Source organism: Maniola hyperantus, chromosome 23, assembly GCF_902806685.2.
Source record: "Maniola hyperantus chromosome 23, iAphHyp1.2, whole genome shotgun sequence".
Classification (NCBI taxonomy): Eukaryota; Metazoa; Arthropoda; class Insecta; order Lepidoptera; family Nymphalidae; genus Maniola; species Maniola hyperantus.
This window is the reverse complement of record NC_048558.1, coordinates 3154990-3170862: the sequence shown is the minus strand read 5'-3', so window position 1 is coordinate 3170862 and position 15873 is coordinate 3154990. Positions and strand designations below refer to the sequence as shown.

The 15873-nt window shown below is 38.6% G+C and overlaps 1 protein-coding gene across 12 annotated transcripts in view; it reads right to left on the bottom strand.

Annotated features, from left to right (window-relative positions):
* Window positions 1-15873, bottom strand: part of LOC117993215 (ankyrin-2-like) — a 94448-nt gene that overhangs the window by 69505 nt on the left and 9070 nt on the right. For all 12 annotated transcript variants that reach the window (XM_069506414.1, XM_069506412.1, XM_034980968.2 and 9 more), the window contains exons 2-5: window positions 8643-8744; window positions 3575-3754; window positions 1040-1156; window positions 786-941 (exon numbers count right to left, since the gene is read on the bottom strand). In XM_069506414.1, coding sequence (XP_069362515.1) covers window positions 786-941; window positions 1040-1156; window positions 3575-3754; window positions 8643-8744 — 555 coding nt within the window. The remainder of the gene's footprint in view (window positions 1-785; window positions 942-1039; window positions 1157-3574; window positions 3755-8642; window positions 8745-15873) is intronic.

Here is a 15873-nt window from a genome sequence, read left to right as displayed (position 1 = left end):
AAAAATATTTATTTCAGTAGGTAAAACAATTTCACATAGTGCGTAGTAATTGGGACCATCCCAGTAACTGTTTTAGTATTGCTACGAGTACTCGTGGCAGGCGACCCCGCTCTTCCATAAAATCTTATACAATAATAATTGAAATAAGTAGTTCCTTCATAAATCATATATTTACAAAAATTCATCGGTGACATCTGTCCAACTATCTGTGTGCCATCATCAATATATTATCCGGACGCTAGTGTGAGCGCATGCACTCGCTACACTGCTCATCACTGAGTCTATCTCTTTCTATCACAATGTTAGGTGAAATAGCATACAGGTTACCCACGTGGGCCGAGCAGTTCGGACGTGCATCCAGCGTCACCTTAATACATATATATGTATTTATGTCATTAGATTTATTTTTTCGATTTTTCTCGTATGCTTCAAATTAATATAGTAATTTACATCGGATATAACTCTACACCCGGTTAATATTTCACGCAAAAAATTGAATAAAGCTATACAGAGTTGTTAACTATCTACTTATACTTACTTGCCATCTCGTAAAGTAACGCAAATAATATTTATGCTTTTGAGTTTTAATTCTGACATCAATAATTTATGATTGTGATGTATAGTATCTAAATCTTTGTAAATCTTCTTTATTTTATAAATGGAAAAAAATAAATTAAATATTTAGAAAAATAAATTACTTACTACATCAATTACCAAAGCTTCATCGATTCTGTTTTTTTTAATTAGTTAAAAAGTGTGCGAATGTTTGGATCTATTATAATTACCTCAAGTAATAAATTAGCTGCCTTCACGTCATCCTTCTTAGCAGCAATATGTAAAGCAGGTAGACGTACTCTACCACGCGTGTCAGCTTCTAGAAGTACTGCGACCACCTTCTCGTGGCCCTGCTGCATTGCCACTGCTAGGGGTGTGAAGCCATCCTGTAGGTTTTTTTTAAAATTTATTTGTATTCAAGTAGTATACAAGATATGTACATTTTTTGACTCTCGCCAAACTTTTTGTAAAGAAGTTTTTATACCTCTGTAGCCAAGCTTTGATTGGCGCCATTTGATAGCAGAAACTTGACAACTCCATCGTGATTCTCCTGTGCTGCCATGTACAGTGGAGTGAAGCCATTCTGGGACTGAATGTTTACCTACAACAAATAATATTCTGTTTGTGACTAGATGTCATTAATGAAAACTATGAAGAAATATGGACCCAAAATAGAACCTTGCGACAATCCAGTTGATGTACATTTATGTAACTATTATTTTTTATTTGCACCCTAACATTTACATTTAGTTTAATAAATTGTTTAAAGTAAAGGGTGTCTGGCAGGGGGTTGCCAGGATACCAAGTGTCTGGCAATGCATGACGTGACTTCTAATACTATTACTTTACTATTACACGTTGACTTAATTTTTTTACTCCTACCTGTTATCTGAAAGCCACCATGATCCAAACTTCATAGTCGCGGATCGTTCCTCCGTGTTTTAGGGACAGTACGCAGAGAAACTTTCAACTTATAAAATAACGAAGGTTTGGCCCTCGCGGGCTCTACCTTTCCTGGCATAGGTATGAACACTCAGCATACTTATTTGTGTTAAAGTAATCAGAAAGTTTTGAAGATAGAAAATAAGATTGCAGTGTAAGTAACTCTACAATGTTATCTTTTGTTCAAAATACCTACCAACCTGTGTACATAATAATTCAGATTTCATAAATCCGTAAATACCTACCTTCCAAAGATTGGTAATGGACACAGTGTGCGAATTGAATTACAGTGCAAATGCATTATCACGATACATTTGTGGAAGGTTAATATTAATGCGGTTCCATGCAAATCACCGACGATGCATCACCGACTATGCAGGTTGAACTGAAATGGTTTAAGCCAGCTATAGATATGCCAACAATATCGGCTACTAACGTTAGCCTAGTAAGTTTTTTTAAAAATAAAAATGGCAAGCAAACGAGCAGGCGACCTGATGTTAAGTGATTACCGCCGCCTATGAACATTTGCAGTACCAGAGGAACTACCAATGCGTTGCCGGCCTTTCAGAAATTTGTTGGTCTCCCCCCCTTGAATAACCCCATGTTGTAATCTAATGGGAACACCGCCGAAGGGAGTTGATTCCACAGTTTGCATGTGTGTGGAAAAAAGGATCTAAGTAATAAATAATTTTAATTTTTATAAAAAATTTAATTTATATAATTTTAATTGCAGACTGCAATTTGCAGTTAACTTGCATGCAAATAAAATGGCATTGCAACTAAGGGCTCAGTAAAATCAACTAATTTTATTAATAATGCGTAAGTTTATGTGTTCGTTTGTCACCTTTTCACGGTCCATCCATTAAACAAATTAGACGAAAGGTACAGAGATGACTTGCATACCAGAGACGGATATAAACTGTACGAGATTGTTTTAACTCGAAAAATGAAAGTGTTTTGGGATTAGCAGACAAAGTTGCAACATCATTAGCTAGTAATTAATATTCGGGCCAAATATGTCATCTAACAAATTGAGTTGCGTACAAATCGACGTCCGATTAAGTTAGAGATTTATTTACAATGAACCAAAAGCTTAATTTGCTGTAATCCGCTGAAACAGGTCGAATCTGTATGGTGCAACATGCAGCATGCGAAATGCACCGCCCGCCCTCCCACTGCTAAACATGCAGGTAGAACAGCGGATTACAGCAAATTAAGCTTTTGGTTCATTGTATATCATGGACTTCCGCAAAGTAACGCCTGCTTCTATACAACAGAGTTTTTTTTTTTTTAAGAATATTAGCCATGTTAAATGACTAATATTCCCCTTTCCTCTCCAATTAAGCGTCAGGCTTGTGCTAGGAGTAGGTACGACAATAGTGCAACGGGTGGGGTTTGAACCGTCGACCTTTCGGTTTTCAGTCGACTCCTTTACCGGTTGAGCTATTGAGGCTCTGAGATTGAAGTTGGCATGTCTATAGATGTTTAAAACAATCGTGTCGTTGACCCTGGGCTTTGTTGGTTTGGATCGACATCAATCATAATTCATAACCCGAACACTTCCCTTTATAGTCCTTTTTATGTCAACGACATTAATGCAAAGATAAAGCTGTTTATATTTATAATATGAGATATTTAGGGCGGGCTTTTTGATTGCGAAGAGTTTATGCAAGAAAAATTAAATCATTTCAGTATTCAGCCAGGTTTATAAACACAATTAAAAAAAGCGAAAATATCCTAGTGGAAGTCGCCGTCGACTTCCTAGTCGGGAGGTCCAAGTTTCGATCCCGGGCACGACTTTCTAAAACTTTTCGGAGCTATCATCACTTGCTTTAACGATGAAGGAAAACATCGTGAGCAAACTTGCACGCCTGAGAGTTCTCCATAATATTTTCAAAGGTGTGTGAACTGTGAAGTCTGTCAATCCGCTCTTGGCTAGCGTGGTATACTATGGCCAAACTCTTCTCATTATGAGAGGAGACCCCGGACCCGTGGTCAGTAGAGAGCCGGCGACAGGTTGACTATGATCACTTTCACGTGACCACTGACCATCTTTGGTTTGTGTTATGGTACTTACTTGTGCTCCATTCTGCACGAGCAGTTTGACTACAGCCTCCTGCCCGGCGAGAGAAGCAATGTGTAAAGCAGTGTTTCCCTTCTTGGTGGCAGCGTCGATGGCCGCTCCACGCTGCAGCAGCTCTCGGACCACTTCCACGTGGCCATCTTTTGAAGCGAGGTGGATTGCGTTGAGGCCGTTCTGGAAAGAATAGAGTAGTTAATGATGGAGCTTTTAAAACATATCAAATTTTTTTTCATTTCATTCATTCATCATTGGTTTTAGAAGAAGCTGTGCGAAAGACTAGGTATAGGTACCTACAGTGTGTTTGATAAATCCATACTATCCATACTAATATCATAAATGCGAAAGTGTGTCTGTCTGTCTGTCTGTCTGCTAGCCTTTTTTTTTTTTTTTAAAGAATATTAGTCATGTTAAATGACTAATATTCCCCTTTTCTCTCCAACTAAGCGTCAGGCTTGTGCTAGGAGTAGGTACGACAATAGTCCAACGGGCGGGGTTTGAACCGTCCGTCGACCTTTCGGTTTTCAGTCCACTCCTTTACCAGTTGAGCTATTGAGGCTCTAAAGCCTTTCACGGCCTATCCGTTCAACCGATTTTGACGAAATTTGGTACAGTGATAGCTTGCATCTCGGGGAAGGACAAAGGCTACTTTTAATCCCGGAAAATCAAAGAGTTCCCGCGGGATTTTTGAAAAACCTAAATCCACGCGGACGAAGTCGCGGGCATCATCTAGTCTAAATATATAAAAGGAAAAGGTGACTGACTGAGTGATCTATCAACGCACAGCTCAAACTATAGCTCCAGTTTACAATATAGGTCAAAAGGACTATATTTCCCAGTATGACGTATTGGTATAGTTGAAATCAGGCTTTGCCAAATGGGCCGGGAACTATGATAGCACAAAGCATTACGAACTTAACTCCGGTGCAGCATGAACTTGGCTTCGGTCCAAGTATTCCAGATTTGGGAGAAATGGGAGAAAGGAAAATTAAATTTTTAATAGTGCAGACTTTATACTAGTAGTTCGCCGCGAACTAAGGGTGAGTTCTATATAGTGTACTTTGACAGCAATGAGACGTGCGGATGGTTCGTGTGCGAGTCCGACTCGTATTTGACAGGTTTTTTAGAATAAGACTGACAGCCATAGACTTATATATTACTTCGTAAGGACAGAGCCATTGAACAAGCAAAATGGCACCGACTCATTGGTCCTAAAATGTTTATTTAGCACCAATGGAACCTCAGTGACGTCTGAATTTCAAACGAGTCGTTCATTAGTATCTAAGAGGTGGCGCTGATTTATTTGGTTCCAAAACCGTAAAAAATTTTGTTCGTTTGGTCATATCTTGTCATTTAAATCGATGCTGACAGCATTTGTTGTAATCGTGTTCGTTTCTTAAGTGTTACATTTCTTTATTTTAAAGACTAGTGCTTTAGTCTTGATTGTTAGTATCATCCACGGAACAGAAAGAACAGTGGAAGTGCAATTCACCAAAATTACTATAGGAACCGCTGTCGCCAAACTCATACAAATATACCGATAGTCATATATTGCACTACAAAGAAACAAATCATTTGATTTGTCGTTTAAGTTTAGTCAAAACTAGCCTACGTCACAGATTTGGAAACAAACCCTGACGTTCTAGAAATAAGATTTATTTTGCTTTAGCGGAAGAACGTATTTACGAGCTATAGTCACACTCACGTCACACTAGATTCAATTGTCCAATTAATTCCGCTACTTGACCATAGATGGCGGCATTCTAAGTGGTAGCAATTATAAACTTAATTACGTTAAACATATGGTTGACATTTGCGTGATCGGTTGATTTTTTTTCCTCCTCAGCTAAGGCCGCACCACGTAGCTCAATGAATTACCTATCGATATCGATAGATACTCGTTATTTTGTTCATTCGCAAAAATAAAATTAAAAAGGTAATTATAAAATTGAATAAAAGTGCTGGTATGTATGCATGCCTTTTACAAGTATGCACAATAAATACTGCAACGTACGAAAATAGTTAAATTTTATTTATTGCCCTTGAAATAAAACATATTTGTTAAGAAACTGGCGTTTCGAAAGTCTTATTTTTAATTTTAATAAACGGTGTATGCGAACATTTATGTATATATTTTTCGACTATTGCCTTCATCAAATCGGTAACGTGATTAGACGCAGGAATCTCCGAATCACTTTGTCTTTTTGAAGAACCTGGAGTGACCACATTTATCATTTTGTGGCTGAAACCAAAATTAAATTTTGAGAATAAATCCGTATTAATATTATATATGCGAAAGTGTGTCTGTCTGTCTGTCTGTCTGCTAGCTTTTCACGGCTCAACCGCTCAACCGTTTTTGATGAAATTTGGTACAGTGATAGCTTGCATCCCGGGAAAGGACATAGGCTACTTTTTATCCCGGAAAGTTGAAAAGTTCCCACAGGATTTTTAAAAACCTAAATCCACGCGGACGAAGTCGCGGGCATCATCTAGTACCTATATAAAAATGAATAGGAGAAAAATTAATTAGTGTGTTTATGAATTAAATTTGATATTTAGTCAGTCAATCTTCATACAAAAATATAACTAAGAGGTGGTGTTGTTTTGTATAATAATATCAAGTAATTTTCAATACTTACTGAAAGTAATAAAATAAAACAAGGTTACTTACTTGATTAAAAAACTTAACGATTTTCATTGATGGAAGCGCAGTAGGTTTCGTATATCTATATCCTTTATTTGATATTATAAAATCGACTTCTAAAAAAATGTTCAGAGCATAATATCATGCTTGATTTGGTTGGCATCCAATCAACTCTACCCGTTGCATCTATCCATTTCTCTTTGATGCTTGCATATTTGGGAAACCTAAAAATATTTTAAATGAAGGTTAGAGGAACTACTGATGTCTATTTAGTGATCAATGCAACGTCTCACTCAATAATAAATTATAATTATTGCGTTACTATTTATTTATATCCTTGTATCGATATCAATCGATAAATTCAATATTCGACTTGGCCACATCACTACTTGAGTAGCGAACACGGAGCGAAGTACTTGCGGAATAGAATCAATCCAAAATAAACTTTATCTTAATTGGTTAAGGTTGATTTTGACTAACCGTTCTATTAAATATTAGTAAATTGAAATAAATTAAGATTTTATAGAAAACAATGAAAATCGTACTTACCGATGATACGAAACACCTCCATTTTTAAGATTTTTTCTCCTACTACCATTTTTACACTCCAAAACGGAACAGTAACATTGCTAGGGCAATATGAATTTGTCGCGAGACTACCAACTCCACGCGATGTTAGAACGCGACTGGGATCAGTTTTACGTAACTACGCTTAATTGTGGCACGCGTGCCACGCCTACTTAGCACTTCCACTGTTTTTTCTGTTCCGTGGTATCATCAGTATGTTTTAGATTATAAAGAATACCTACATTTTCTTGCATGTTTACATTTAAGGCCAGCCATACACGGACTGCTCGAGCGGTTAGCCAGTGATCAACATACACGGATCGCTCTTGCAGTCAGAGTCAACAGCTTGAAGATGCCATCGAGCAGTTAAGCTAACTTCAAGCTTCAAGCTTCAAGCAATTTAAATGCGCGAAATGAGGTAACTGCGCGAGAGCCGTCGACAGCTCGAGCAGTCAGTGTATGCCTGGCGACTGCTTGACCGCCCAACCGCCCGAAGCAGTTGCAACTGCTTGAGCGGTTCGTGTATGTACGTACGTAGAAGTCTGTAGTTCAATACGCAGTCGCAGCTTGAAGCAGTCCATCCTGACTGCTTCAAGCTGTCCGTGTATGGCCGGTCTAAAAGAAACATTTGCCATTTGACCGATCGCAGACAGTAGCCATTGTTTCGGTGTTTGCTGCATTTTAACCCGCATTATTTACGTAACAACCACAGACTATGTACCTACGTGGCGACTGTGTACGCTATAGCCCTATAGGCTCTTTCCGTGACTGGATCGCGTGATTTTCTCGCATGCTAATACGGTCTGATGGCTTTCCTAAAAAGCCCTTTATTGCTATAATCATAAAACTTAGTTCTGCGACGAGGTCGATGCCGTACGGTGAAAATGTTAGCAAGTTAAACAATAAAGATACATTTTTATCAGAGTTGGGTTTAATATTATTGACACGTCAATTCGTTTGGGCCATGTTTGGGCTTATTAGCCACCAACCATTGTCACCAGATTTTACTGTAGCTTCAAGCTTGACTATGTTGTCCAGTGGCCCTACCGCGGTTGTTTGGCAGCTACAATGTCACGATCGCAATCATCTCTGATTGGTTAATGCTCGCTCACTATTGGCCACAATGCATTGTTGCAAGAAGAATCGCACAAATTCAGCCAATCAGAACAATTGAGATTGTAATAATGATTGATGCAGGTTTTAGACAATCGCCCTACAGGGTTGTTTACGGATGCAAAAATGCGGATGTGCATTATTAGAAGTTCACATCTGCTGATTGACTGTCGTGGCAAACATTCAGTCAGAAGAGCATTTTAAGGAGTGGTGTGCACCGAGTTGAAGTCACTAAATCTCTATATATAAAAATGAATCGCAAAATGTGTCGCTGATCGCAAATCTCGAGAACAGCTGAACCGATTTCGCTAATTCTTTTTTCATAATATTCCTCCCCATCGGAATACGGAACCATCCCCGTACTTCTTACGGAGAGAAAAACTTTAAAAAATTCCTGAAAAAGAATCGACTGTTAGGCGGTACGAAGTTCGCCGGGGCAGCTAGTATATATCTATTTTTAGGTAGGATATAACGAAAACCGAGCACTGAGCTATTTCCTAGGGTAACCAGTGCTTATAATATGCCTCAATTGACTGAACACCAATGTATGTAAGAGCTCAATGGTTAAGGAGCGGACTGAATTACGAATGGTCAGCGTTTCAAACCCCATCCGTTGCAATATTGTCGTACCTACTATGCTTTACGCTTATTTGGAAGGGAAAGGGGAATTTTAGGCATAATTAACAAGGCCTCCTAAAATCCTCCTTCTAAAATTATGCTTTAAAAAAAATAGGTACTTACAGCATTGCTGACATTGATATCAACCCCCTGTTCCAGAAGGCTGATGATCTTGTCGATGTGGCCGGCGCGCGCGGCGCGTAGGAACGCCGTGCTGGCGTCCGCCTGATGACAAACAATAGATACATTAGGGCCATCGATAACATACTATATAATAAGGGCTCTTTTCTGGAGACACGGCGCGTTACGCGCCGTCCTATTGTCATCGCTCGCGTGATGATACGATGGAATACAATATGAACGCATCGCATCATCGCGCGATCTTCAATAAGACATTCAGTAGAACACAGTTTGTTTGAACGCACGGGACGCGCGATCATTTTCGTCGGACGCACGCATCATCGCACGAGCGATGACAATAGGACGGCGCCTTACGCGTCTCGTGGTGCGTCGTGTCGCGCTGTTAACTTAAACATTATGAGTTACTAGCTGATGCCCGCGACTTCGTCCGCGTGGATTAAGGTTTTTAAAAATCCCGTGGGAACCCTTTAATTTTCCAGGATAAAAAGTAGCCTATGTCCTTCCCGGGGATGCGTTGATTCCCGGGCATGCTATGTACTCAATTTAATCAAAATTGGTTGAACGGATGGACCGTGAAAAGCTAGCAGACAGTCGTGGGCATCATCTAGTATAAAATAATGTCTGCATAACTCTAAAATGTTATTGAATTCAAACGGTGCTACTTTAATTTGACTGGTAAACCCTCAGACCTCCATTTGCATAACAGTTTGAAGAAAATATTTAAAAAGTACGTTTTGGATAACTAGGAAAGAACTCTTTAAAATAATGAACTACAATCCTGAATTATGAGCAACCCTTAACAGAGGCAACCCTTACGTAGGGTGACCAGGTTTTCAAATCAACGGAAAGATGGCACGGGTATAAGTAGTGCCAGTTAGTTAATTTTGACTAATCTGTATCAATCGTTATAGTAATCTCAGTTGTTCTGATTTTCTGAATTTATGATATTCTTGTTGCAACAATAGTAGCCAGTACGCTTAGTAAAAGATTTTACGTCTCACCAAAATTGCTAGAATTCGAGAGTCGAAACATAATAACGTCAAACTAAAATGGACCTAAAGAATTGAAGTCATAAATTCAATGCCACTGATTTTAATTTTGCAACGTTTTCGCTTGCAGCGCTGGCTGTAGATGTGTAGAAAAACTTGAGCTTTAAAATAAGGCAGTTAAGATCCAGTTTACTATAACGCGAAAGTGTTTCGCCATTCGAATACTATTAACGTTGGTGAGACATACAAACGTTAATAGTATTCGCATATATTCTAACCGTAATGATAATTTAATCGCCTGTCATCTAACCTTAGTTGTTGTTTCTAAATGTTTAAAAGGCCGAACATAAAGTTTTTACGATGTATAAAGTGTCTGATTCTTGTCACTTGAATGTTTTCTGAAGAACTGATCAATAGCATTAAAACATTTTAAAAAATCAATTAAAATCGCCGAATCATTAGAGACAAAAAGCTTTAATTTTTACAATTTAAATATTTTTTAGCCCGCAAAGTAAAATTATTACTCCCACCACGTCTACATGGTGGGAGTAATCAATAATACTAGAACATCTCTAAATTAAAACTGCGTTTCTGGTTACCCTACATTTCAGTAAGTATTTAGTTCTTTCATCCCCTCATGGTCCAAGTAACTTCAAGTATCCTTTGCAAAGAGGTATAAGGGCATGAAAGAGGGTATAGACAAAGGCTTCCTGTTAGGCCCTACTTTGTAGGTGGGAAATAAATACAGTTCTTTGCGTATTTTCTTTGAACACCGTCTCATTTTCGTATTTGACAACCACTCAAGGGGAAACTTTCGAGTGTTTTAATGAAACACAAAGGATTTGAATGTTTCGCATATTTTAATATCTAAAATTCTATTGGTGTGCAGGTATTAGATATAATTATAGCACCCGAACACAAAAGAAAAAGGTTTTCGCCATTTGACATCTTAACAAAAAAAATATTTTTAATATAAATTTTCAACGGATTTTGTCCAAAACCTAAAAAATCCATTCTACTTAATATTATAATGCTGCTAGCCTAAGCCTAAAAAATCCATACTAATATTATACCTATTGCTGCTAGTCTTTCACGGCCCAAATTTGGTGCAGAGATTGCTTGCAAACTACCGGGGAAGGACGCGCGTAGGCTACTTTTTATCCCGGAAAATCAAAGAGTTTCCACGGGGTTTTAAAAATCCTAAATCCACGCGGACAAAGTCACGGGCATCAGCTAGTAAACTAATAAACTGCATACTAGTTATCTTAATTTGCATTCAAACCCCCATGGTTATGGTCTAGGAAAAAGCTTAGTTATATTTTCCTCTTCAAGTCACGAGAGGGCTTGGCTTTTTTTATGGAAAAAGTAGGTTAATGAGTTATCTTAAAACAACAAATTAAAATATGTTTTGAACAAATAATTAGTATTTTCAACTTTTAAAGTAAGATTACTATACCAAATGGGATATCATAATATGAAAGGGCTTTACTTGTACATTCTAAAACATATTTTTATTTATTTTTAGGCATAATAGTTTTTGATTTATCGTACAAAATGTCGATAAAATACGATTGTAGAACGAACCATGATTGCGCGAGTCGAACTCGCACTTGACCGTTTTTTTTCTCTGAAGATACGGAACCCTACAAATAGCGAACGTAAACATGTTATGCCAAGGTATGTTTAGTTTTATCCATACAGGTAGGTAGTTTTAAAAGTAACGCATGCTCAAGCAAGTGTAAGACGAAGGGTAGACCACGAGCAATTTATTCCAACCCCCACTCAAGGGTTACTCACCCTCTGTACATAAACATGTATGTCTGTCTGTCTAGGGGACGCGCGTGGCGTGAATGCGCGAGTTTTGTTTGTGTTACGAAACTACTGCGTTGGGTTGTCTGATTTAGATGGCTTTTAGCTCATTGCTTTATGTGACTCCTACATTTGGCCAAAATTCCGTTAAAACATTATTATTATATTGATTATCAATGATTAACAAATAAACTATTAATAAACTTAAATCTAAAAAAAAACAACATTAAATTAAAACTAAAATAAATTAAATTAAATCTAAAACCTCGTCAAGACCACCGCAGCGAGGCATTGTACCCAAGATGCTGGCAGCATTACCCCTTTGGATGACCAAACTAATTCTTTGACCAAATTAATTCTCTTTCCGTTAAATACCGTTTTTTTGAAATTTCTTTATTCTTATTAATTTTACAGGGCTCTTAAATTTCTAACTCGCCAAACTGGTGGGCCAGTTTGTTGGCGAGGTGGCTCTCTTAATATTATGAACATAACTTACAACTATATTTTCATTAACGCTATCCATATACCTTCCGTTATTACTCAGTGAATTAGTAAACATACATATCACAAATTTCGTCACTGGCAGCAAGCGTGCCGTAGCTTAGTGGTCAGAGCATCGGGCGCGATCCCAGGAGATACGGGTTTGATTCCTGCCGGTCCACAATTTTTGATATGCATTTAAAAATCTCTCAAAGTGTATCTCTAATCAAGAAAGACTAAGATGCGTCAGTGGACAATTTCTTAGTATATAAGATAATTTATAAGTTTAGGTTAAAATAAAATTACTTATTAGTCATACATTTTTGTAGCTAATTGGCACTCAACAAAAAGGAAAAAAAATAATTAAAATTATTTAGAAGATTCCGTTAACTTTAACGTCTCGTTTATAATGCCTACAAAATAAGTTCTCACGCGCCATCATTTTAATTGGTGTCAATTGTCATGTCAAAAGTACGATTTTAGTCCTTCTTTTAAAGGAGATTGGTGAACAATACTTTTGACATGACAGTTGAGCCATAAAGTTAAAATAGCGTGTGGGAAATTATTTTGTCCGGACTATACATCAATTTAGGAGATTTCAAAATCTTTCTGAGCTTGAAATGCGTATATGTAGTATCCGTATCTAATTTAAGTGGCGTAATTTTTTTAAAATCATTAATGCATGTAGTGTGTCTCTCTGTCTGTCTGTGTGCTAGGTTTTCACGGCCCAACTGTCAAACAGGTTTTGATGAAATTTGGTATAAAGTTAGCTTAAATCCCGGGGACGGACATAGGCTATTTTTTATCCCGGGAAATCAAAGAGTTCCAACGGGATTCTTAAAGGTCGATCCGTTAAACTAATTTGTATAAAATTTGGTACAGAGGTAGCTTGCATCCCGGAAATTGAGATAAGCAACTTCTTATCCTGGAAAATGAAAGAGTTCCCACAGGATTTAAAAAAACCTAAATCCACGCGGACGAAGTCGCGGGTATCGTATAATAAAAACATAAATTTCGATTATTTATAAGTCAAAACTTAAATGAAAATCCCTTATGACTAAAAATATTTTGTTCTACGAAATCAAAAATATCGAATTCCAAAATTAGCCGAATCATTTCACCCCATGACGCCACAGTCGAGCGACAGCACACAAACGGGGTGATTTCGACGGCGATAGAGATTTATTACTGCACCCCTCCGATATCATCGATTTCGTCCAGTTAGGCACTTGTTGTAAGGGGTCCTTAGAAATTATTTAAAACACACTATAGCTCCGAAAAGTTAGAGGTGCGTGCTCGGGATCGAACCTCGGGTTCCCTGACCAGGCGATCGTAGTCTTAACCGAAAATTTCGAAAGGTTGGAGGTTCAAACCCCACCCGTTGCACTATTGTCGTACCTACTCCTAGCACAAGCTTTACGCTTAGTTGGAGGGAAAAGGGGAATATCGCTCATACTTAACATGGCTAATATTCTTTAAAAAAATACTTTTAAAGTCAAAACTAAAATGAAAATCCCTTGTGAAAATCTTTTATTCCGTGATATTAGCCATAGCATCAGGTACATCTGCCTCCTTATATCCATATATTATTTTTCCTACGATAGAAATATTTCTAATAATTTACTTCAACTGAAATATCGAAAATTTTTATGAAAAAAATCAAGTGTGTTTTCCTTCTGAACCCTCGGGAAATCAAGGCTGAAATATCTCATAGGTACTTAATAAGTATGAGAGTTTCTACGAAGATGCTATTCAAAAAGTCTTCCCTTGATACCTGGCGAAGCTTGCAAACAATAGTGTCTGGGAAGTGGAAACCAGACGGGCTTTGTTTCACAGTCTAGCGTAATCATCATCATCATCATCAACCAATAGACGTCCACTGCTGGACATAGGTCTCTTGTAGGGACTTCCACACGCAACGGTCTTGCGCCGCCTGGATCCAGCGGCTCCCTGCGACTCGTCTGATGTCGTCCGTCCACCTAGTGGGCGGCCTTCCAACGCTGCGTCGAAGGTGCGAGGTCGCCATTCCAGCATCTTGGGACTCCAACGTCTATCGGTTGTACGAACTATGTGCCCTGCCCATTGCCACTTCAGCTTCGCAACCCGTTGAGCTATGTCGGTTACTCTAGTTCTCCTACGGATCTCCTGATTTCTGATTTGATCACGTAGAGAAACTCCAAGCATAGCTCTCTCCATCGCCCGCTGAGTGACTCTGAGCTTTCTTATGAGGCCCATAGTCAGCAACCATGTCTGGGATCCATATGTCATCACTGACAACACGCACTGTTCGAAGGCTTTGGTCTTCGAGCACTGAGGAATTTTGCGTAATACCTAGCTGATATTTTGAAAACAAGCAGACATATTAAGATCTTTACGCTTCACTGTAACATCAAAAAAAGCTGTGATAGCCTAGCGGTTAGGACGTCCGCCTTCTAATCGGAGGTCGGGGGTTCGATCCCAGGCACGCACATCTAACTTTTCGGAGTTATGTGCGTAATTAAATAGTTCACAAGCTTTAACGGTGAAAGAAAACATCGTGAGGAAACCTGCATGCCTGAGAGTTCTCCATAATGTTTTCAAAGGTGTGTGAAGTCTACCAATCCGCACATGGCCAGCGTGGTAGACTATGGGCAAAACCCTTCTCACTCTGAGAGGAGACCCGTGCCCTGTAGTGAGCCGGCGATGGGTTGATCATGATGATGATGATGATGTAACATCAATAGTTTTTCAGGGTTCCGTAGGGTTGGTACCCTAATACCAGGTCTCCGGTGTCAGTTAAGTCCGTGCATAAGCTAATTTTGGTCCCGGAAAATCAAAGAATTTCTACAGGATTTTTACAAAATCTAATCTGCATAGAGTTGCAGGCATCATTTAGTGTTTATAATATAACTAGCTTATGCTCGCGACTTCGTCCGTGTGGACTACTCAAATTTCAAACCCCTATTTTACCCCCTTAGGGATTGAATTTTCAAAAATACTTTCTTAGCGGATGTCTACGTCACAATAGCTATTTTCATTCCAAATTTCAGCCCGATCCGTCCAGTAGTTTGAGCTGTGCCTTGATAGATCAGTCAGTCAGTCTGTCAGCCACCTTTTCCTTTTATATATTTAGATTTTTCCGTAGGTACCATGTAGGTACCTACCTGGAAATTGAACCCATTACCATGACCTCCTTTGACCCCGGAAGCTTTAAAGGTGAAATCTACACAATATCACGTTAATCCGAACGCAAAATCTTTTCAAGTAGCACTGCCAAAAATGAAAAGGGATGCTCCATACAAGAGTGCTTGTAAAGCCAGACGGGCTTTGTACTTGCTACATTTTGAACGAGTACCTGAAATGTGTATAGTCCTTCTGTAATACTTGTATTTGGCATTGTTTGTACAAAATGACACGTGGAGAAATTACTTTTATGTTCAGGGTTTCGTACCCGATACCAACGCCACCTTATTACTAAGCCTGTCTGTCTGTCAGCGGGCTATATCTCATAAATGAATATACGGTTCATGAGAGTCAAAATTTTGACAGTGTGTATTTCTATTGCCGCTGTAACGACAAATAATAAAAAATCAGGATGGCATAGTTCAAAATGGCCGCCTTTAACACTATGTACCAAACTACTTTCGTGTGCGAATCCAACTCGCACTTGACCGATTTTATTATTAGGTTGAAATTGAAATTTGAAACATTCACTCGTAATCATCATCATCAACAACAACAACAAAGCGCTACAGCCCTGGGAGGGCCTTCTACCAACAACTATTTTGTCACTATAGGAAGTTTTGTACCAGCTGATTCCCGCGACTTCGTCCGCGTGGAATTAGGTTTTTTAAAAATCCCGTGGGAACTCTTTGATTTTCCGGAATAAAAAGTAGCCTATGTCACTCTCCAGGTCTTTATCTATAACCATGTATAAAATCACGTCAATCCCTTGC